Source organism: Tilletiaria anomala, assembly GCF_000711695.1.
Source record: "Tilletiaria anomala UBC 951 chromosome Unknown K437scaffold_34, whole genome shotgun sequence".
NCBI classification, from domain to species: domain Eukaryota; kingdom Fungi; phylum Basidiomycota; class Exobasidiomycetes; order Georgefischeriales; family Tilletiariaceae; genus Tilletiaria; species Tilletiaria anomala.
The window spans coordinates 1-22102 of record NW_013546988.1 but is presented as its reverse complement, the minus strand read 5'-3'; the positions used below and the strand labels follow the sequence as shown (position 1 = coordinate 22102).

The window sequence follows — 22102 nt, the reverse complement described above, 5'->3', positions numbered from 1 at the left end:
TGTTGGTCCGTGTCTCCTTATCTCTTACACCCGCGATCAGGGGATGGAAGCCCGAGCCAAAAGAGAATCTCGGCCCTCGGATGTAAGATGCAGCGCAATAGAAGCAAGAAAGCCCGAAAACTCAAAAGCCGTCTGACAGCTGGCGATCCACGAACTTCCGCACTTGGTCATCAGGTTGTTGCAAGCGTTGGCGGTACAAGTCGACCAATGGGCAAAGGTTCCAAGGCACTCTATGAAGGCGGGATAATGGCTAGATTCATACAAATCCAAGGAGCATACCAGGTGTATATTGCCTAGTCCACCATGAGAGCCGTAAAAGGAGAGAGGGAGACGACGCTAGTGGATGTGCCAATTTGGTGGGGGGGGGGGCATTGCGTTGTAGGGCTGAATGCATCGTCATGTGGTCCTTTCCGTTCTTCACAACAATCTCTTAACCTTCTCTCTTCAGTCTCCCGCTCTGTTAGCCTCTGTAATGAGGAATCTCCATATACATTGAAATACGAGTATGTCGCAGAGGGCCAGAAATCTCTCGAGTCGACCTGTTAAAAGACAGCGCATCTCATCTGAGTATCTGACAGTCGTTCTGTGCTCGACAATTGACACCTCGTAAGTTTGCCCGCACGGACTGCAACCTCAATCATCGGACACGAGCGGACATGCGTCATAGTTGCTGCATACTACGTTTATACGTATGCATAGTCCGACTAGTGTCCAGCTGCAGACTGCACTCAAGTGTGAGCTGCCCATCAGGAATAGATTGGTCACGAGTGCGTTTACGAGACAGCTCTGGTGGAATGACACCAGGTCAAAATCAATAGTAATCCCACTCGGGGCAGGTTTCGCTGAAAAGCGAAGACACCTCGAGGTGGTATCACTTCTGACGTCATCGACGGAAAATTAGGTTCGTTGGCTTCAAAGCAGTGTCCGCTCACAGCGCACCATTTCAGCGATGAGCTCGACACCTCCACCATCCATGCTTTGACTCGCATTCTTGAAACCCACCAGAATGGTCAAATCCACTCCTGATGCATGATGATGGTGGCCAGGATTGCCAGCGATCTACAGAAATGATTCCGGAGCAAAGTTTCTTTTACGTACAAACACTGGAGGCGTTCCTGGGGACCAGTGTTGTAAACGCACTCAACCAGATTGTTCCCAGTGGCGTGCGTGTGCCTTGTACATCCCTTTGCATTGTCGAAGGGTTGTGGATTTTGAAAGCCGGATACTGTCAATGTGGCTGACTGTCAGTTGTCCAATTGGCCAAGGATCCGACAAAAGAATAAAGATATGGCGGAATCGTTGAAAAGCACCAAAACTCCGTTTCTGTGGCCAGGCGCCAGACTGGAGCCGGGCAATCGGTTCCTTCAATTGGTGATTCCCTAGCGTTCCGATGAAGTACTCGTAAATAATTTCGTCTTCGAGGCCAAAGGCCAGATGACAACATGCCAGATGTCAAATGGACTAATGTCAGATGGAGCCAGTCACCAGTGGCCAAAAGTCACCCGTCTCCCATCTCCGTGTCCAGTGTCCCAGTGTCCGGTGGCCAGTCTCTCGGCTTGTTGGGGACTTGGGAATTGGCCTTTCGGTAATGGACAGGCGGCAGTTGCTGCATTTGCTTTTGGGGGATGGGGTGTTGGAGGCTATTCACTATTGGCTGCTGTTGGATAGGCTTGGGCTTTGGTTTCCTGTCTGCTCTCATTTGTTGGCTTGAGCAAACTTTGACGGGAGTCTCGCCTTCACGATTCATTTAGTATAAACATTTGGCATCTCGAATGCGTTCCGGCGTCTCGATGAGATCTGAGCAGAAGTGTGGGGCAGTTGAGCAATTGCCTGAGCCGTGGGCAGGCCAGAGCGGCACTCTCATCCATGGCTGGAAAGACTCTCGAAAGCAGAGAACGCGCTCTTCACTGTTAATCCAGGGTCGAAGCATGGGAAACATCCACCGACGCATGTTGAGTCGACAACTCTCCTTCCGAGGTTCCGCAGCAGGCATGGAAGTCGAAAGGCGACCTCGATACATACCGTAAGCACGCCTCGATGCTATCAACGCTGCGCATGCTAGCGCCCATATCTGCAGATAGTATTCGGATTTGTGCAACCATCCAGTGGCTGGTGGGTCGGCCAGTGCGCGAAGGGTACAGCCTGTGCAAGTCTGAAGGCATGAGTACTTCGGATGATCGGATCGCATTGTAGTCCGGTAATCCAAATGTGTCGGGTAAGGCTCGAGAACTCGTATCAGTGCTTATCCGCCATCAGTCATATAATAATGTTTATACAGACAGAATGTCGGCGGCGGGACCTAAACGGTTGCGCAACCGAGATATGTTCGATTTTGAAAGATGCTGCGCAGAAATACACGGTCGGTACCTACGACGCTGGAGCGTGCTTCGCCAGTGCCTCCTTGATGAGAGCGTCCACATCGACATTGATCTTCTCCTTGCCAAATGACCGAACAAACGCCATGAGTTCATTCCCGAGCACTCCATCCTTGTCTTCGGCATGCGCAGCCTTGTTTCCGACTCGTGCAATCGACTGAAGATACGCTCCGTTCAGCTTCTTCTCGTCGACCTCGGGCGAGGTGCACGCGTAGAGGGAGGTGAGAGCGCCTTGCTCGGGCGTGAGCAGAAGGGTGCTCAACAAAGCCCTGAGAATAGGATTCGGAATCCCATATGATGCGACTGGGCCGCGCATCAGCTCTGTGTTGATGTTGCCGGGGTGTAGAGAGATGTTTCTGCGGACGAACGTAGAATGCACTTTAGCCAAATTGCAGAACTTCATAGTTAATCTAACAAGCTCACGCGATGTTCTCTCCTGCAGTGATTTTCTTCAACTCGTTGGCTAAGATAATGTTTCCCTGTCGAGGAAGAGGCAGCATACGTCGGTCATTGAATGTACCTCTCAATCCGGGTGAGGGACATGGGAATCACCGTTTTGCTCTGGGCATACCTCTTCCAGGTGCCGACAGCTTCCGGCCAGAATTTCTTGTTGATTGCCTCTATGGATGCCCAACTCTGCTTTGGAGATGGGTCGCCGAATTTGTGACCCATTGACGACACTTGCACGACGCGTACACTGTGCTTGAGGGCAGGATCACGCGAAGTCCGGACGAGTGTGGGGAGGAGCAAGAAGGTTAGGAACGCGTGGCCGATCACGTTCGTGCCTGGAAATGCCGCCTCGACATTTTGACCATCAGCAACCATCCAGCTGAAATCAGAAGGGATCAGGGCTATGTAAAGACTCACCGTTCTGCAGCTCAAGACCTTGCTTGGTGAGCGAGTAGGGCAGAGCCATGACGCCTGCATTATTCAAAAGGATATGCAACCTTTTCTCCTTTGCAATGAACTCGCTGACAGCCTCTTTGACGCTCTCCAGGTCAGCCAAATCGAGGTTGAGATGCTGGATGCGAGAAGCTGCTTCCGCATCCTGAGTCTTGATGCGTTCAAGTGCCGCCTTGGCGCGTTCGGGCGAACGAGCCGCGAGGTAGACTTTGGCGCCATGGCGGGCCAGCTCGAGGCATGAAGCCTCGCCAATGCCTAATTTCGTTGAGCGCAGGTCAAGCAGAGGCGACAGCAAATGTAAGTGAAAAATCTCGCATCTCTATCGAACTTGCCCGCCGTACCTGCATTGCCGCCTGTGACAAGCGCGACCTGACCGGTGAGGTCTGGAATCTCTTCAGCGGACCATTGCTTGGCTCCACAGCCGAACATTTTCGTGACTGTGTCAAACCAACTAGTCTATACGAGATAGGGCGTGATATGAACGTGGGAAGCTGGGTCGCAAGAACGTGCATCAGTTACACCGTGACGACACTCGCTTGATATCCTGGCTCACTCTAGATTCTTATTATATATGTCCTTCTTTAAGTCCGTAGGGCGTTACTGATCACAAGAGCACGCCAAATATGCGCGTGGTTGCTAGAACGGAGTTTGATCGTCGTTGATAGCGGGCGGTGTGTGCAGAATGCAGTGGAAGACAGGTTGGGTGGGAGCTTGCTGCTGTCACTTCGTCAGGCGAGGATGGCGAAGGACCATGGTCCATGGAGCATAGACCATGGCACGGACACTGTGCGGCGCGTGCCATCGGCCCGCGGCATTGCCATACGGTCTGCCGGGGGGTGCGTGTCCACCCTTTTGAGGCGTGGCCATGATGTAATTGGATGCGGGAATTTATCATGAAATGGCCGAAACGCGTGGTCAAAAGGGGCTGAGTTTGCTCAAGTTCGGGCATTGAACAGGTTCGTGATCAATTGTTTCAATTCAGAGGAGAGTGCAGTTTTCGCATTCACTTTCGTACGCAAATTTCCGGGACTCTGCACTATTTTCCTCTTGAGGCGAACTTGAATTTGGACGGAAAAAAGCACGCGCTGACTGTGGCGGTGAATGCCTTGCGGAGCAGGCGCTCTGAACATAAACTTTGAACGTAGTTAGAACGCTTCTGCGGTGATTCATCATGCCACTGAACCCTGTGATTTATTTCTTTATGAACTCTCATGTGATCTCTTCATTGCATTCGGCTCGATATCCTATTTGAGGAGCTTCCACTCTCGGAACGTTCTTGCCAATGCTGGCGAGGCGGTGAAGGTGGGAGCCATTTGTGGCAATTGCAGCAAACCTAGACCTTCAGGTTGACAGTGATATTGTTGCGCGTAGCATTGCTGTAGGGGCACACCTGAAAAATGTAATTGTCGTCAGTGTACTAGCACAAGTGGACGAAAGCCGCTTCGACCGCTAGCACTCACCTCATGCGCCTTGGATACGAGCTCCTTCAGCTGTTCATCCTTGCTTCCGGACTTTGTGTCCACAACGAGATCGACAGCGAGGCCAAAAGGCTTTCCATTGTCTGGCTGACCAAGGTGGACGTCTGCACGGACGGACAGGTCTTCAGGGAGTTGTGCTTTGGCATTGCGGGCTACCAGATGCAGTGCGGAGAGGAAGCAGGCTGCATAGCCCATCGCTACAATGGGGATCGTGACGGAATGTACGGTCAGCGCGAATGGAAGGTTAGGGTGTTATCGAATCACACATACAGAAAAGCTGCTCAGGGTTCGCTCCCATGCCGGTCCCGCCAAGCGACTTTGGCATGCTGACAACCGCCATTGGATGAGTTCGTCAGTGCTTGCAGATCCATAGGGCGTTTCGTGAAACATGCCCTGATCAAGCTTGGCGCCAAACTCACGCAAGCTGCAAGCTCAGTCCATTCTCCTCGCACTCTGTCTTGCCGTTGCGCCCAGCGCCCGAAGCAGAAGCGTGAGCTGTGTACATGACCTTCTTCAGCGTAGCCAGCGAGCGCACGCTGCCTCGCTGTAAACCGACGCGATGCGGCGCTGCAGCGCGAAGTGCGAACGGCTGGTAGACTGCCGTCGTTGCTGCACGAGAAGCGAGTGCGAACATGTTCGATGCGGATTACTTGTTATTCTGCGATGGATCGGCACCAGGGCTTATTGTTCGATTCAGAGAAGTTAAACGACTCAAGCAAGAAGGGTTAACCAGACCCGGGTGAAAGAACTCGGCAGGCAAGAGCTTCGACACAGATGTCTAGATTGGTTTGATCACTCTGTCACTTCAAACTTGTCGGGCGTTCTGGAAGAAAGCCAAGTTGATGCGGTGGAGTCTGGTTGCCTGGTGGAGTTTGGTCACTCCCAGGAGCTACTCTCGCTTACAGATGACAAGGACAGGACATGGGGCGCCTCGAATCTCGTTGCATCCCAAGTCCAAGCAAAAAGCAGATGAGATGGCCTGAGCGCTCCACCCTCTAAAGGCCCCTCATGCCAGTGATTCACCAAGCCTCCGTTCCGCTGGTAGCAGCGAGAGAGGTCCATCAGCTATTCCATCGCTTTCTGCCAAATGAGTGGTGAAAATACACAAGGCCCTGAAAGTGCCAGGTTTCTCGTCCTGACGCTCGAAAAATCCCCGTTTGCCCACGCTACCTCCTGGGGTGCGGCGCAGAGAAAATATCAACTTCCCTCGGGAACCCTGAGTGAATGCGGTGAAATACGCCAAAATCTGGGGATGCCCGCGTCGATATGGGCCGCCTGTCATGGGGAACGTGTTGTGCCCGGGCGCTTGGAATCCGGATCACCGTCGATGTGAATGATAAAGCCGATCTGATTGGCTGCCAAAGAACCACTTTGGCAGCGCATGCCCCTCGGACATTGATGCGAGCCGGCCTCCTTGTCCCATCTGTCCCTCTCCTTCGGATTCCATTGCAGGTTTCAATCGTCATTCCCAACAACCATCTCCACCCTCTCGAAGTAATGTCAAAAGCGGGCTCCTCAGCTGACCGATTACGACTCTCTTTCTCTTTCTCTCACTCGAGCTCGATTTAAGGCAGAGGTCCCTCCGTTCTGCAGCCTTCCTGTCGGCACGGGGTGCACAACTCGATCACCTCTCAGGTCCGTCTTAAGTCCGTCGCAAGTTCAAAACCAGGAAGTGCTTTGGCAACAGCGTACATCTGGCACTCTCAGTTCGCTTGACCAGTGATCATTATTGCAGTCGGCGCAATGCCATCCTTACGGATCCTGTCTGCTGCTGCCCGGCACATCACGCAGGCAGGTAGCTCCCGGTTCTCGTCGAGGACAAGATCGTACGTTTCTTCCGCTTCGCCTTCCTTCTCTTCCGGCTTCAGGTCCAGAAATGTCTTGATTGGAACATGTGCTGTAGTCGCCCTCGCAGCCGTGTATGGGACAGCCAAGAGTGTCGTCAGGAGTGATGCGGTTCCGCAGGTGCCAGAGGACCAGCGGGTGAGTGAGCCATTGTAATGGAGGTGGTCAAAGAGCGCAAATGCTCCCCACTTGCTTCTTACTGTCTGCAGCCTCACCCGCTTTGGGTCCCTCCAACTCGCGAGCAAATGCTCGCCGCGCTGAGGGCCTCCTCTACTGCATCCCTCCGTCCAACGAGCAAAAAAGTTGCGCAGGAACAGGCGTTTCTGCTTTTACCGGCTGCGGAGGCAGCCTCCTCAAGTCCCTCGCCTTCTGCCGGTGTTCCCCCTGCTTCCGAGCACAAGGATGCTCTGCGGGGCCAGCTCGACGGTGATCCAAACGACCAGGGGTTTGATCTTCTCATCGTCGGAGGCGGTGCCACAGGCACCGGCGTTGCTGTTGATGCTGCCACCCGTGGGCTCAGCGTCGCACTTGTCGAGCGAGATGACTTTGGTGCGGGAACCTCGTCCAAATCCACTAAATTGGTGCACGGAGGTGTGCGCTACCTCCAAAAAGCAATCTTCGAGCTAGACTACGAGCAGTACAAGATGGTCAGAGAGGCACTACATGAGCGCAAGACGTTCTTGCACATCGCTCCGTACTTGAGTGACCATCTACCCATCATGCTGCCGGTATACAGGTGGTGGCAAATTCCCTATTACTGGGCTGGAACAAAGATGTACGACATCCTCGCCGGAAGCGAGAACATGGAAAGCAGCTATGTCCTCGGCAAAGGCAAAGCGCTTGATGCGTTTCCCATGCTCAAGAAGGATGGTCTCGCAGGTGCTGTCGTCTACTACGATGGCCAACATAACGACACGCGCATGAACATCGCTCTCGCGCTCACCGCTGTACACCATGGGGCCGTGCTGGCGAATCACACCGAGGTCATCAAGGTGTACAAGCAGCCATCAGAGAAGCACGGGGGGGAAGAGCGCATCTCGGGTGTCCGCGTAAAGGACGTGCTCACGAACGAAGAGTGGAATGTCAAATGCAAAGGTCTGATCAACGCAACAGGTCCCTTTAGCGATACTTTGCGAAAGCTCGACCAGCCCACTGCACAGGAGATCGTCGCCCCAAGTTCCGGTGTCCATATCACACTCCCTGGCTACTATTCTCCGCGCAGCATGGGTCTCATCGATCCACAAACCTCAGACGGCCGCGTCATTTTCTTCTTGCCTTGGCAAGGAAACACGATCGCAGGGACGACGGACACGGCTGCACCTGTCGAAGCGCATCCCAAGCCCAAAGAGGAGGAAATTCAATGGATCCTGGATGAGGTGCGCAACTATCTCAGTCCTGACATCAAGGTGCGCCGCGGCGATGTGCTGTCCGCCTGGTCTGGGCTTCGGCCGCTGGTCAAGGACCCAGATGCGAAGGACACGCAAAGCTTGGTCCGGAACCACATGATTAACGTCAGCGCGTCTGGGCTGCTGACCATCGCAGGAGGAAAGTGGACAACGTACCGCGAAATGGCTGAGCAGACAGTCGATGAGGCAATCCGCGTATTCGACTTGAAGCCAAAGCGAGGATGCGTGACCAAGCACACGCGCCTGCTCGGGAGCCACGGATGGAGCAAGACAATGTACGTCAAGTTGCTGCAGCGATATGGTCTCGAGACAGAGGTCGCGCAACACCTCTCATCCACGTACGGCGATCGCGCTTGGAGCGTCTGCTCCATCGCAGAGCCGACGGGAAAGAGATGGCCGGTGCACGGCATCCGCGTCGACCCGCTGTACCCTTACATCGAGGCCGAGGTGCGCTACGCCGTACGTAGCGAGTACGCGGCGACTGCCGTCGACTTTCTCGCGCGGAGATCGCGCCTATCCTTCCTCAACGTCGAAAGCGCCGCGATGGCGTTGCCGCGTGTGGTGGAGATTATGACCGAAGAGCTCGGCTGGGACAAGAAGCGGCAGCAAAAGGAGCTTAAAGAGACGCTCAGTTTTTTGGAGAGCATGGGTATGACGCGCGCACGCATCGACCAGCTGTCGCAGCTCGATCTGAAGCAGCTCCGCACGCTCCGACAAGGCGACTATAACGCCAAAGTCGGCAGCCTGGTTGCTGCCAGCAACCTTGACGAGAGGGACTTGCAGGCTATCTCGATTGGCAGCCGCGCGCAGTTCAGCAGCGAGGAGATGGACCAGCTGCACAAGCAATTCAATACGCTCGACACCAACTCGGACGGCAAGCTCGACTCACGCGACTTGAAGGTTGTGCTTGACCGTCTTGGGTATGAGGACATTAAGGATGGCCACATCGCCGCTGCGTTGAACGAGGTGGACTTTAACAAGACAGGCTTCCTTCGCTTCGAGGACGTGAGTAGCATCACCACAACGTACAGCTATATAGTACAATCCCTTCAGGCCGACGCAGTGTTCATCCCATCATTTCTCTCTCTCCTACGTTCGCAGTTCCTCGACGTTGTTGGTAGCCTGAAAGACGGACAGATCGACAAGTGAGTCCAGCCCGAAAGCCGGCAACACGAGCGAATTTGGCAGCAGATCCCAATCCCCAAACTCCCTTCCTCTTGCAGCGCGTTCTCGTACATTGTCTCCTCTACCAGCAGTTGGAAAGACGTAGACTCCGCCAAACCCAAAGGGGGGTCAGACCCTGTAGGCATCATGGCGCGAGAAGGTTCTGCACGGCGCGATGCCAGCCGCAAGATCCCGACTGAACGATCTGGTGGCGGATGGTAGAGCCGCCTGGCGCCGCCAAGCAACTGGCACTTGCCGCAGAACAAGCATGGTATCCATTTTGCATATGGCTTGTCTTCATCCCTGCCCAACCGCTCATTTGACAAATGCTAACATGCAAATTAGCCTCTATTCAAGCATTCAAGCCTTTCCGAGTCGATCGTCATCGCTCGCACTTCCTGTATTCGTACCTGCTCTCCAACCTACTTCATGCACAAATCCTTCATCATGGTCTATCAGGTCTAGAGAGTGGTTGCATGACGCCGCGACTCTAAAGATACATACGAAGCAGCTATACGGAGGAGCTACTTTTCTGCCCTTGACTAGCCTCCCGTTGCTGGCGATTTTGGTTGGTTACCGCTTCTTTCTGCTGCTGTGGCTCTGGTTGCGGTGTTGGCACCTTTCATCCCTTGTGCTTCCTCTTCGGGAGATGCAAGTATGGCCGCCGCCTCATCCTCCCACAATGCAGAATTTGGCGTCTCTTCCACCTGCCTTTGCAATGCCGCGACGTTCGCCTCGATTGGCATGCGAGCTTGCTGTTGCGCTTGCATAAGAGCGAGGCGACGCTCGTTGAGCACGAGCTTGATGCGCGCCATGGATTTGCGCACCTGTGCGAGGTTTAAGAAGTTGGTAAAAACGAGGGTGTATTGGCAGATAATCGGTCAGTTTCCCAAATGGGAGGTGCATTCTGCTATGAGGCGACGTACCCTGTGGTTCCTATTCCCAAGACTGGTTCTGGCCATGTCCATGAGCCCTCTGATTTCAAGCCGTTTCGCTTCCTCCCAGCTAGTCGCCAACCTATTCTTCTCCATGAGCAAGACGTACCACAGCTGGTGAAGCTCGTGGCTGCTTTTTGTTCTGAGCTCTGGTGCGAACCACGAGCGACCGTTCAAGTCCGTCCCAAGGTCACCCTCTGAGAGCGGTGAGGGCAGCAGAATCTCTTCCTCTTCCTCCACCGCCGCTCCTCCCGTTCCCCGCGCAGTCGCCTTGGGCACCTTGGTCGGCAGGAGAGGGAAGAACTGCAGTAGCGAGTGCTTGGGATAGCGCCTGACCTGTTCGACGATAGACTTGGGTGCCCGGGTGCCTGCTTGCGCATGCGCCTGAGGGACCATCGCAAATGTTAAGGGTTTCGTCACGGAAGGAGATGTTGCCCCACCACCCTTCGCCTTGCTTTTTGTATCCTTGCCCTTGCGCTTCATTTCTGCTGGTGATCCGGGCGGTACGAGACGCGGGAGGTCCAAACCTGATGCTGGCAGTGCCCTTGGAACGGCAGAGGCGCTGTGAATTGCCCTTCGGGCTGCTGATGATGGTCCACTTCCAAGTAGTGCGACGCTAGATGGCCCCGGGCCGCCGGATGAGCGAGCGTGCCCCAGCGACATGCGCTGGCTCTGCTTGACGCTCAGCCGCAGCGAAGCGCTGCATGAGCAGCCTGCGGAGGCCATGCTGTGTTTTCTTTTGGTTCAAAAGCTTGAAGATGCCTTTGGAGGTGGTATCCTTGGCATGCAATCCGAAAAGAGGACTGCCGAAGAAGAAAGCAAAAGCAGGCGATGAACTCGACTTCCTCTCCGTAGTCTGTACTGAGATCCTCCGTTCCGCCCTCTTGTGTCCCCAAGTTCCCCTTATACCGCCACAGCTCGAGTGTCGCGAGCTCCGCCACTTGACCGCGAGCCCCAGCACGGGGTGCCCGACTGTCCACTGCCATGCCTACTATGTACATGCATGCAGCATAACCTCACCTGTAGAGTGCTCATTAAAGCGAACACTGCATTGTTGTGGAAGGAAGCCTAAGCTTTGCACGACAAACCCACCGAGTGTACAAAGTCCTGGTGCCGCCCAACGAGATGGCGAACTTCCCTTCTGGGGACGCCGTCTCGTCGTCCTCGTACAACAACGCGGACAGTCACGACCACGACCGGTTGCGCTTGTCTGTCCGCCCTCAACCCCTTGCCAGTGCTCATGATCATAATCATCAGCAGCCGCAACATATGCCTACAAATATGCGAAAGAACATACTGCCACGAGCTGCAGCCGAGTACGAGCCGGGCGTCTCGTCGTCGAAGAGCACCGAGGTGCCGCCGTATCCGTACGCGTCCGAGTACGCCGAACACGTATCCGACATGCCCAGGCAGGCGCAGCAACAGCAGGTGGTTTATCGGAGAAGAGCTGAGTCGCTCAACAGTCTTGGTAGCAGCGTAGCTCCAGCCGCTTGCCCCTATCGCCTGAAGAAGTATTCAGAAGGAAGACCTGAAAGGGGACGCTCAAACGAAGGAGCGGATCACCCACAGCAGCCGGTCAGCGCGCTGGAGGCATGGGTCAAACAAACTACCGAAGCGAGCGTGCCACGCAAGAGCTCGCTGCTGTTCAACACGGATGATTCGCGCGCGCTACGCGATCCGTTGTCGAATCCCGGCGCCCGTAGCGACCGAGGAGATCGCAACCGCAGCTCGAGCATTCGCCGGCCGGCAGCAGAAGGAGCACAAGAAGCCTCCTCGTCATCCGAATTTACGTTTGGACTCGTCGGTGGTGATTTTGGCATGGGTCGCTCGTCTCGAAGCGGGTGCTACGATGAGCGCGGCCGCGATGGAGGCTCAGCGAGCGGCTGGTCCAACGGCGTCATGTCCGGCTCGAGCAGACGGCGCATCGTCAAACCACGGTCTTTAATGTTCGATACAGCGCAAGCTCTCAATCTGTCTTCATCCGGTAGCAGAGCAGCTGCACCAGATGGATCCAACCCGTCGACTGGCTTGGATCATGTTCAGAATTGGCGCCACCAAAGCAACGCCGGCAGCGCATTTGGCGCGTCCGCGGAACCACCAGCGGCAGACAGTTTGCAAGTTCAGCCAGAAGGCAACGCGCTGAGGTCAGCCTATTCGACCTCGAGCATCGGCTCGCACTCACGCAATCGCAAAAATGTCTCCGGGAGCACTGCCGTAACGCCAACATTGGCTGGAGGCCTCGGGGGACTCGCCGGCATCGAAGAGAGGGCCCTCGAGGTGGAGACGTTCTTGTCTGAACAAAGTCCATTGCGAAGCTGGGTACGATGGATGGCCAAGAGCGGACTGAAGGAGTGGTGTATCCCGTGCGGCTTGATGGCTGTCGTTCTGGTCAAATGGTGTGCTGGCCTAGGCGGATGGAGCGGTGAGTGCAAGGCAAATGTCATGTTTTGTTCGCAATTAGTCTTGGTGTTCTGATATGTTGAGCGTTGCATCTGGACATGAAAGGGCGGGGTATGCCACCGAAGTTTGGCGACTTTGAGGCCCAGCGACACTGGCTTGAGCTCACATTGCATCTGCCGTACTCGGACTGGTACTGGTACGACAAGGACTGGTGGGGGCTAGATTATCCACCTCTCACCGCATGGATCAGCCTGCTTTGTGCAAAGGTGTAAGCGAAAAGGACCTCGCAGACATTTCGTCCAGACAGTGATGCTCATGCTCACGGCATTCTCAACAGGGCCACCTTAGTACCCGGACTGTCACCTTCACTCGCACTGGACACGTCGCGCGGATCCGAATCGGCGCTGCTTGCTGTTTTCATGCGCTCTACCGTCCTGATATTGGACCTCCTCCTCTATGTCCCTAGCGTCCTCTTCTTCCTTAATCGTCGACTGGCAGGTCGTAGCTTACGCACGCGGAGCGTTGCTTCCATCTCCGTCCTGCTGCAACCTGCGCTGATTTTGATCGACAGTGGCCACTTTCAGTACAACAGCGTCATGCTTGGCTTGTGTGCGCTCTGCTTTGCGCTGCTTTACTCCTTTTTGCCGAACCCCGGTGCCTCCGTCGCTACAGCCGGATTTGCCGGATCGTCCCCCCCCTTGCTGCAGACGAGCAGCGCACAGGAGAATGCAGCGCGAACGAAGATCAAAAGTGTCACACGCCAGCTCTCGTATCAGTATATCCTAGCGGCCGTCACCTTCTCCTGCGCGTTGGGCTTCAAGCAGATGGCCCTCTACTTTGCTCCTGCCATCTTTTCCGTCATGCTCGGACGATGCTGGGGTCTTAAGCATATTAGATTTGACAAAGGGTTAGTCCCTGTGGGCTTCGCGTTATACATGCCTTTCAAATCTGAACCTATTTTGCATGATTTGATTGGCAGATTCGCCCTCTTCGCAGGTCTCAGCGCCGCAGTCATCGCGACTTTCTTTCTGATGCTTCTACCCTGGCTCACATCACTCTCGCAGCTCCAACAAATTCTCATCCGCGTCTTTCCACTCGCCAGAGGGCTCTTTGAAGACAAAGTCGCCAATCTGTGGTGCTTCCTCAGCTGCCTCCCCGTTCCGCAGCGCTTCAAACTTCGCAACGTCATGAGTATCAGTTCGCTTGCGCGACTCAGTCTGCTTACGACGCTCATTGCGATCTTACCGACATGTGTGCATCTATTCTGGGCGGGCATGCAAACCGTCAGCATAGAGACTTCAATCGACGCGGACACTAGGGCGCGTAACAGCGGCGCGAGCGTAGCCGGCTCCGTCAAAGGAGATGCTTCTCTCGCTGGCGCATCGCTGCGCGACGAAGCCCTGCCTTCTGGTACTAGACGGACGAGAAAGTCGTCTGTAGCCGGGAGCGACGCAGGTACCGAGCGGATGAGCATCTTTAGCGGTCGCACAGCTGGTGGCACTGCTGTTCGAAGGCCACCTGTCCTCTCGAACTACTTGGGTGATCAACGCCCGGTCACAATGGTCGTGCCCTCACCAGCGGCTGCCATCCTTCCTTACGCGCTGCTCTCGGTGTCGATGGCGTTCTTCCTCTTCGGCTTTCAGACGCACGAAAAGTCGATCCTCATCCCCTTGCTGCCTCTCACGCTCTTGATGAGTAGCAAAGGTGACGCTTACAGCGGAGGAGCCGGCGCAACAGACTGGGAATGGGCGGTGCTGTCGAACAATTTGGCTACTTTCAGCATGTGGCCGCTACTGAGAAAAGATGGGCTGATCGTGCAATACGTTGTGATCACCTTGATCTGGAATTGGGCCATCGGCTACGAGCCGTTCGCACACCTCAGGGAAGCACGCAAGCTCTTCGTCGGTTGGTTTTCTGCGGTGAGCATTTTCACGACATTCGCATCACAAGGTGACTCCTCTGACTCATCCATGCTTTCTTCACTTAGGCTGTCACGGCCGCCATACTGGCGCTACATGCTGCGGAGGTTGCCCTTCCCGCCTTGATTCCGTCTTCAATTTGGACACCGATTATCTCACGATACCCGGACCTCTTCCCTGTTCTCAATGTGCTGCTATGCGCACCTTGTTTTGGCCTGGTATGGCTCTGGAGCATGAAACGACAGATGGAAGTTGGTTTTGCAGCAGGTCTGGACAGCCTGTCTCTACTGCAGGGGCTTTTGCGCAAGCCTCAAACCAAGGGTGTTCGCAAAGGCAGTTGAAGATGAAGGATTGTGTATAGTATGCATGACTCAAATGATACCCTCCCTCAGCCAACTGCAAAGAAGACAAGTGCAATTGCGGCAGTACAAGTAAGTGTACAAATGCAGACCTGGTGGTCATTCACGTCTTGGCAATTCGTCAAAGAGGCGATCCAAAGCAAGGCGAATGATGTTCAGCGGGACGCGAATGTCGTCCCCCTGCCCTCTGCGCGGCGAAACCATGCTACTGTTTGTTTCGTCATCAAGAGCGGCTTCCCAAGAGGCAAGCAGCTCGCATAGCGGGTCGGCAAAGTCTTCTCTTAGACGCTGGAGCGTGACGGTATCTTTGATCCCGGTCTTGAAGGCAAGGGAGGGTAAGTTCACGATGACCTTGCGCGGGATGCCAAACAAGCCAACTCACCTTGTTCTCCACGTCCCTCCGCAGAAGATAGAAGAAGAAGTGAGACACCTCGCTAATCCAAGACGTTTTCTCCTCCAAAGCGTTCAGCGCACCATCATATGATGTTTTGAATTCACCCTCAGAGCTAGTGTCTGGTTTGGGAATACCGGTGGCGTTTAGAAAAGCCGGGAGCACCTCTGTGAGAGCGACAGGGTTCCAAAAAAGCGAGTCGGACGACGCCTTCTGATCGAGGACATCCTTAAGCAAACCCACGCAGGCAGCTTTGAGCGGAGGGTAGCTCGTCTCAAAGATAAGGTCTTTGATCTGATCGAGTGCCAGAGGCTCCTCCATCAAATCTACCAGAAGATCGCGAAGCATACGAATGCTGATGTGCCTTGAACTGGGCGCGGACGACAGAGCTGCATGCAAGGCAAGTAGCTGCACGAGTGGTAGCGAGACATTCTCTTCCAGCGGCTCGAGGCGCTCGGTGTCCCGACGCAAGCCCTCGAAGCACCACATGAGCCACAAGAGAGCGCCATCGGACAGAGCACTAGCGCGCCCACTTGATGCTGTGCCTGAAGCCGTGAGCATCGGTGGCATCTTTGCCCCGAGACCTGCCATCAGAGTCGGAAGTGCCTTCTCGAGCATCTGCTCAGCCTCAGATGGGGTCCACTCCCCGGGTGATCGAATGCCCAAGCTGTCATTGTGTAGGTTGCGAGCAAGAAGTTGGGCTAGCAACAGAAAGCTTCCCAGGGATATCGTGCCTTGCATTGTAGCCGAAGGGGATGATGCTTCTTCCGCGGCTGCATGGTGCTCGAATGCGAGCTCGATGAGATTGGTGCGCAGGCTCTTTGTAACTTCACTGATTCGAATCCACAGCTGCCCAGGCCCCTGAGCATCTCCCTGCAGCACCGTCCGGTCCGACGACAATGACATTATCGATGCAGAGAGAGGCGCAGTTGGAACTGAAAAGGGAGTCGTAGCTGGCCGATGGAAGGTGTACTTAGGCTCACGAGACTTGAAGTGGAGCTCAGCGAGGCTCGCCTCCGAGCCATTGATGAGGGGAAGGCTGGGAAGGAGCGATGTGAAGCCGCCCAAGAAGAGGGCAAGAACCCTCTCTGAGGCACCACCATTTGTTTGGGGCGCGGGCGTTGTAGATCCGGCCGCGCTGAGCATTGCAGCCTCCCATCCGATGAGCGTCTCAGTCAAAGCGCAAAGCCCTTCGCACAGCTCTCGGACGGCAGTCATCTTCAGCGGAGACTGCGGTTCAGTCCATGTGCTGGGACTGCTTGAGGAGTGATGCACATGAGAAGAGCGCGGCTCCTGTTGGCGGGAGGCCGAAAGGTCGGAATCTGCTGCAAGCTTGGCCATGAGGTGACGAACAGCTCTGGGTACTGTCTCAGTGAGTGTCTCCGTGAACTTGTGTGGTTTCTTCGACTGTAGTCTCGGGAGCACTGCGAACACGACACGTACGTCAGCTGTCACTGTCGTTGAGCTTCACAGCCTGCGACATTCACCTGTGTTAAGGACATTGAGGAGGCCCGACAGTTCTAGCGCTCCCGTCCAAACCGGCGCTGCGAGAGGCTCACGTGAAGAGTCTTCTGCATCCTCCGCTTCCGCTTGCTGTTCTTCCTGACCTTTCTCTCTCTTTGAACTTCCCGCCAGCATCAACTCCATACACTCTTGCACGGCAACGAATACTTCTCGCGGGCTCAGATTGCGGGCCGCGACCTGCAAGACGTCCGCACCCAGGAACCTGATTGCCGAACCTTGTACAGGCGGCGTCGTTCCTTCCGAGGAGAGTAGACCCTCGGCATTGATCCCAAGCGAGGGGGCTACTGCAGAGAAAAGGTTAAACGTCCAAGGCGACAGGATCGACTTTAGACGCTCAGGATCCGCCTGCTCCAAAGCAGAAAAAGTCTTGGACATTGTAACAAGAATGCCACGAGCGGCCGTGAGCGCCTGAGTGGCAGTCTGTGCGTCCGTGGCCTCGATGGCACGGCCCGAAGGGTCGATAACCTTCTCCAAGTGCGTTCCACAGTCGTTGACCATGGTCTCCAAGTCGAAACTGGATGGTGACTCTTCCTTCACTGCTGCGACAGAGGATAGGTCTTGTCGCACCTCCTCATGACCTTTGCGCCAAGGCTGCCTGCCCCTCGTGGCCGTGATTTCTGCCGCTGCCGTTTCGGAGGCGGCGGCGCCCCGCGAAGGTCGTCTCGAGCGAGTCAGCGGCGCGTGAGACCGGGAGCGCAGCATGCTTTGGCGTTGATGCGTGAACGACCTGCGCGAGGAGTCTGTGTCATTTCCATCGGTCGCAGCGTCGTCTTCAACATCAGAGGGCTCCTGTACTCCGCCGCGGCTTAGAGCATTCTTGACCACCTCGACTGCGCGCTCGTCCGAGACTTGAATGTATACCCTGCCCTTGTGGCTCGAGCGCTTGTTGCTGATGGGCATGTGCGCTGCATTGCTGCTGCCTCTCGTGCGAGTCCTTGACGAATTGCGCGAACATGGCGGCGAGCGCGATGCATTGATAGCAATGAGGTTCAGCAGACCGTCCGGACTCGTGACGATCTGCAGCGGATTCTGCAGCGGCCCGGGCGATGCAGCTTTGGGTGTATGCCCTTCGCCTTTCTCGTTGCTGAGCGTCGTTGATACCCGCTCAGTCTCCGTGCCTGGCGCTGGTACAGTCGGCTTCAATCGGAGAGTATTGTTCTCCACCGCAGGTTCTTGGAAAAGTGCGCGGCTAGCTGTCGGCATCTTGCACACCTCTGTTCCTGCAACAGAGCTCGCACGCGATCGCCTACTTCCGTATGCGGAAGAGGAGCGGCTATAGCCCGGACGTGCTGACAGCGCCGCGTGGGCGGAAGGTGACCGCGGGAAGCGGATGACGAGGTAGAACGTCAAACAATTGATCGCGCCCTTGTTACCCGAAGGCCCTGGCGATGGCTTTCCTTTGGCCCCTTTCGCAGCGCCCGCCTGCGCGCCTGCACTGCCGTTATTGCGTGCTGGTGTGCTGCTGCTCCTCTTGGTGTTCATGTCGCTCGTGCGACGACCGAACGCGGCCATGATGGTCTGCACGAGGGACATGGAGCTCTGCGACTCTTGCTCCTCGTCCTTGCGCTCGACAAGCTCCATGACGCACTCGAAGACGTAGACATGGCCCCAGCCGTCCGCGCGCTCGCCCATGATAGGGAACATGGGTGTCGTCGGCGAGGGCGGCAGCTCCACGGCCGGTGTCCCAGGCACGCTGAACGAGCCCGTGCCCGTGGAGACGATCTCGTGCAAAGCGTGGGAAAGGAGCGCGGACATGTTGGCTGCGCTGGTATCGGCCCAGCAGTGGTAGAGGACGCCTGCACAGCGGAGGCAGTACTTGATGAAGCTCAGCAAGCGCTGGGGCGGGTGCCCGGAGGTGTTGAGGAGTATGAGCGAGGGCGCTGCGGTGGACGAAGACGCAGCGGAGGCGAGGCGCGTTGGAGATGGTGCTCGGGAGCCGACGGGCGTCGCGAGGTTAGAGTGGAAACCGGTCATCGATTTGGCAAAACCGGGCGTTGACGCGATAGCTTCGGTGGCGGAGCGGGTGAGTAGGCGGAGGTGCATGGTGTGCGCGGGCTCGGTGGGGATGAACGTGGTGCTCTTGAACTCCTTTACACCCCTGTGCTGCTCTTCGAGGACGCTCTGCTGGTCGCTGACGAGCTGGGTAAAGTAGCGCATGCGCTTCACGCCGTCCATTTCGAGGAGCATGGAGACCTTTTCGCGCATGCGCACGTCGTGGATCATCGCAACGGCACGCTGAGCGCGGATGGCCATGGAGCGCAGACTGGCGTGCGACGCGCCGAGCGGGTAACGGATGCCAGTCAGGACGCGAACCATGGTGATGCCGCAGGTCCACGCGTCGACCTCTGGCCCCCAGTACTGCACTGCGCCCGGCGGGCTGGCGAGCGCGTGGACGATCTCCGGGCAATGGAACGCAGGGCTACCGCAGCACGTGGAGAGCTTCGGTTCGCTCTTGCTAAAGTGTGTCGCGAGGCCAAAGTCGAGCAGCTTGAGCTGCATTGTGGCCGGGTGCACGAGGATATTCTCGGGTTTGATGTCGCGGTGGCAGATCTGCAGCGGGTGGTGGATCGCGTGCACAGCAGAGAGCAGCTGCGTCAACACCTTGTCCGCCACGTCGATCGGCAGCTGCGGCTGTTGCGGCGGTTGCGTCTGGCTCATCATTGGCAGCAGCGCCTCAAGCGTCACGTACCCACCGAGGTACTCCTCGACAAGGTAGAAGTGGCCCGGCGTGCGGATCGTCTCGTTGACCGCGACGAGGTTCGGGTGCGGCGGCAGCTCGGCCAGCAGCGTTGGCTCGCGCAGCAGGCGCGTCGAGATTAGGTGGTGGTGTGGAAACAGCGGGGTGTGCTTGATCGCGTAGCGCTTCCCGTTTTTGACGGCCAGAAACACTGTAGAGAATTTGCCGCGCCCGAGAATCCTGGGTAGGACAGTGTACTCGGAGATCCCACGGCTAAGCAGCAAGTCGGCAGAGGGCACCTGGAGTGGCTGCGATTCCGGGGCGTGCGTAGCATTAGTATAGTCCCATCTGAGCACGCTAAAATGGAGACGTGGTGAAGAGACTCACTTCGAAGCGCCGACTCTGCACCACCTCCAAGCTCGGCAGGACATCCTCCGCAGTCCACTCGTCGCTGGTAGCACTGGAGCTGCTGCAGCAGCTGCTGCTGCTCGTAGCACACTCGCTGCCGCCTCTGTGCAGGGCTTGTTCCGCGCCTTGCGCATCCAGGGTATCCGCCGCAGTTGCTGGGTCCTGCTCGTGATGAATGGCATTGCCATTCGCGGGCGCATCCTCCGCGGCCGTTCGCATCTGCATACCGGTGCGCGTCCTGTGCTTGCGCTGCCAGCTCGCGGCGAGCTGACGCGCGTGCCAGTCGTCCACGCCGAGCAGGTCGAGCACACTGCTGCCCGCGCCGCGTGTGCGCTCCCACGCCTCGCGCTCTGCCGCGCGTGCCGTCTCGCGCTCCTTTTCGCGCTCGCGCTTGCGCGCCTGCTCCGCGGCGGACAGCGGCGGCGTCGTCGACGCGGACGCTGTGTGCTGTGTTTGTTGTTGTTGCTGCTGCTGGTGCGGCTGCTGACGGGCCGTCGAGCTGGAGCGCGTGCGCGAGCGTGCCGACGCATTGCGCGGCGTTGAAGCGTTGGAATGGATGCGTAGGTCAGTGCTACGCAGCGCAGTCGTCGCGGTGCCGGGCGCTACTGCTGCTGGAGAGGATGGAATCGAGCCGCTCGCAGGCATCGGCGTCAGCCTTGCTGCGCCCGAGCGCGTGCCATTTGCCGACACCGACGCCAACATGGCGAACGAGTCGGCGCCCCGCTCGAGCGGCGCATACCCTCGCCCTGCAGCGTGCGCGTTCGCGTCATGTGCTTTCCCCGCAGGAGTGGCAGCGGCAGGCAAATGCAGCAGAGGTGCCGGGCTGGTTATGCTGCGCGCGCGCGCGTGGCGGTCAGGGGGCACGTGCTCAAGCATGCCTCGCGATGAGTGGCATGCGCCACCGCTGTGCGCTGGACAAGCTGATTTTGCCGCTCGCTTGCGGGCGCTTATCGCCGCCGAGTCAGCTGCGAGCAGCGTTGCAGCGCCGCTGGCTGCAGAAGAAGAAGAGGAGGAAGAGACGGGGGAAGACGATGAAGGTGACGTCGGACGCTGCATGCCCTTGCTGGCTCCTGCATGCAACGCAGCAGATCGGGCTACCGCGACACCATCGTGTTCCATCGCAGCGAGAGAGGGAGAAGGATGGACGGACGGCGGCACAGCGAGCTTGAGGGGGAAGAGTCGCCCCGTCTTACACGCAGCACGGGCTGGCTCTGTGCACGGATGGATGGATGCGTGGACGGCGCCTCTGTAAGCAAGGCGGTTTCGACGTTGATGTTAGGTTCAAGAATGAGCGTATGCTGCAGGCCGCAAAGTTGTTGCGAGTGAATAGATGGGCGGAGGCTGATGAGAGACCCACTCCGATCCTGTTTAGGTCCCGGATGTGCCTTCCAGAAGAGGGTGCGGCTGGGTGGATGCTTGGCTTGCTGTTCACGAGCGTCTCCGGCAGCGCGGCCGTGCGGCTGTTAGCTGGGACGGATTCTTCATCCACGAAGATCCGAAGATACAGGCCTTGCGTAAGACGGAGCCGACCGAGGGCGAGAGAGCGATGCACGCTTCCGTTGCCCTCTGGCTCGCGGTACAATGCTCTTCGCAGTTAGCTGCTTGGCTCTGCGGCATTCCAGAAGTTACGCAGCGTCTACGTGGCGGCGGCGGCCTGTCGCCTTTTCCTTGCAACAGATCAAGACGTCAACGGCGCGAGGAAATGGGGCGACCGCGAGCGAGCAAGAGCCAAGGGCAGAGATGGTTTCTGCGCTGGAATGTGTGAAACGCGCTCTCCCTCTTTTTCTGTGACAGAGTCTGGACTCTGTTCTGTCTGCGTGAGTGAGAGGACTAGGCTGCAGCCGATCTTGCGATTGTGGCCTCTACTTCTCTGTCACACCCTTTTTGCTCTTCTTCTTCTCGGCCTCGTGTCGAGAACACGACGATGATGATGCTAGTGCTGCGGCTGCTGCTGCTGCAAGGGGCCGACCGGACGCCGAGGGTAGCCGAGTGGAGAAGAGGAGCAGACAGTTCTTTGGGGGGAGCAACCCTGCAAGCTGGACAGCGGGCCACGCCTTGGGATAGATGGAAAAGGAGAAGAAGGGAGTGCCCACAGCCAGGCAGCCAGCAGCAGCAGCCAGCAGCCAGCAAGAGGCGAGGATTGGGACGCGATTACTTCAGAAGATGGTGAGGTGAAACAGCCTCTGACATTCTCGAGAGTCCACAGCCGCCAGCTAACCCTCTCTCCTTGCGGCAAAAGATAAGCATGCGCCTGGCACTGCAGCAGTCTCCCACACGCACCACCCTAGATAACACGACACAAGCGTGACTGCGCCACA

General features: G+C 56.8%; 7 protein-coding genes across 7 annotated transcripts; 2 read left to right on the top strand and 5 right to left on the bottom strand.

The window, feature by feature from the left end:
• Positions 1–1466: 1466 nt before the first annotated feature.
• K437DRAFT_256118 (uncharacterized protein) lies at positions 1467–1716 on the bottom strand. Its single transcript, XM_013388137.1, has one exon. It carries the CDS (start codon positions 1697–1699, stop codon positions 1499–1501), a length of 201 nt encoding a protein of 66 aa, XP_013243591.1. The 5' UTR covers positions 1700–1716; the 3' UTR covers positions 1467–1498.
• A 506-nt stretch (positions 1717–2222) lies between these two features.
• On the bottom strand, positions 2223–4127 carry K437DRAFT_256116 (short chain dehydrogenase). Its single transcript, XM_013388136.1, has 6 exons — positions 3832–4127; positions 3620–3769; positions 3243–3533; positions 2928–3160; positions 2799–2854; positions 2223–2731 (listed from the first exon to the last, which is right to left on the bottom strand). Exons 2-6 carry the CDS (start codon positions 3705–3707, stop codon positions 2368–2370), a joined length of 1032 nt encoding a protein of 343 aa, XP_013243590.1. The 5' UTR covers positions 3708–3769; positions 3832–4127; the 3' UTR covers positions 2223–2367.
• A 316-nt stretch (positions 4128–4443) lies between these two features.
• On the bottom strand, positions 4444–5645 carry K437DRAFT_256115 (OsmC-like protein). Its single transcript, XM_013388135.1, has 4 exons — positions 5176–5645; positions 5027–5082; positions 4739–4953; positions 4444–4668 (listed from the first exon to the last, which is right to left on the bottom strand). Exons 1-4 carry the CDS (start codon positions 5388–5390, stop codon positions 4612–4614), a joined length of 543 nt encoding a protein of 180 aa, XP_013243589.1. The 5' UTR covers positions 5391–5645; the 3' UTR covers positions 4444–4611.
• A 498-nt stretch (positions 5646–6143) lies between these two features.
• K437DRAFT_256113 (DAO-domain-containing protein) lies at positions 6144–9614 on the top strand. Its single transcript, XM_013388134.1, has 4 exons — positions 6144–6739; positions 6811–9012; positions 9109–9152; positions 9231–9614. Exons 1-4 carry the CDS (start codon positions 6500–6502, stop codon positions 9391–9393), a joined length of 2649 nt encoding a protein of 882 aa, XP_013243588.1. The 5' UTR covers positions 6144–6499; the 3' UTR covers positions 9394–9614.
• A 99-nt stretch (positions 9615–9713) lies between these two features.
• Positions 9714–10589, bottom strand: K437DRAFT_223526 (uncharacterized protein; the record flags this gene model as incomplete). The annotated part of the gene is made up of 2 exons (XM_013388133.1): positions 9714–9998; positions 10098–10589. 2 exons carry the CDS (start codon positions 10587–10589, stop codon positions 9714–9716), a joined length of 777 nt encoding a protein of 258 aa, XP_013243587.1.
• A 1461-nt stretch (positions 10590–12050) lies between these two features.
• Positions 12051–14766, top strand: K437DRAFT_223484 (glycosyltransferase family 57 protein; the record flags this gene model as incomplete). The annotated part of the gene is made up of 5 exons (XM_013388132.1): positions 12051–12528; positions 12612–12774; positions 12844–13413; positions 13486–14425; positions 14494–14766. The coding sequence occupies 5 exons, from the start codon at positions 12051–12053 to the stop codon at positions 14764–14766; spliced, it is 2424 nt and encodes an 807-aa protein (XP_013243586.1).
• A 117-nt stretch (positions 14767–14883) lies between these two features.
• Positions 14884–20903, bottom strand: K437DRAFT_268046 (uncharacterized protein; the record flags this gene model as incomplete). Its single annotated transcript, XM_013388131.1, has 4 exons — positions 14884–15102; positions 15167–16599; positions 16663–19684; positions 19764–20903. 4 exons carry the CDS (start codon positions 20901–20903, stop codon positions 14884–14886), a joined length of 5814 nt encoding a protein of 1937 aa, XP_013243585.1.
• Positions 20904–22102: the final 1199 nt, after the last annotated feature.

Coding starts and splice junctions, on each gene's coding strand:
- K437DRAFT_256118 (XM_013388137.1), bottom strand. CDS start 1,699: ATGAGAGCAGACAGGAAACCAAAGCCCAAGCCTATCCAACAGCAGCCA.
- K437DRAFT_256116 (XM_013388136.1), bottom strand. CDS start 3,707: ATGTTCGGCTGTGGAGCCAAGCAATGGTCCGCTGAAGAGATTCCAGAC. Junction 2,855..2,927: donor GGTATGCCCAGAGCAAAACG/GTGATTCCCATG, acceptor CTTCCTCGACAG/GGAAACATTATCTTAGCCAA. Junction 2,732..2,798: donor ACTGCAGGAGAGAACATCGC/GTGAGCTTGTTA, acceptor GTTCGTCCGCAG/AAACATCTCTCTACACCCCG.
- K437DRAFT_256115 (XM_013388135.1), bottom strand. CDS start 5,390: ATGTTCGCACTCGCTTCTCGTGCAGCAACGACGGCAGTCTACCAGCCG. Junction 5,083..5,175: donor GGACTGAGCTTGCAGCTTGC/GTGAGTTTGGCG, acceptor GGCGGTTGTCAG/CATGCCAAAGTCGCTTGGCG. Junction 4,954..5,026: donor GAACCCTGAGCAGCTTTTCT/GTATGTGTGATT, acceptor TCCCCATTGTAG/CGATGGGCTATGCAGCCTGC.
- K437DRAFT_256113 (XM_013388134.1), top strand. CDS start 6,500: ATGCCATCCTTACGGATCCTGTCTGCTGCTGCCCGGCACATCACGCAG. Junction 9,013..9,108: donor GCTTCCTTCGCTTCGAGGAC/GTGAGTAGCATC, acceptor CTACGTTCGCAG/TTCCTCGACGTTGTTGGTAG. Junction 9,153..9,230: donor AAAGACGGACAGATCGACAA/GTGAGTCCAGCC, acceptor TTCCTCTTGCAG/CGCGTTCTCGTACATTGTCT.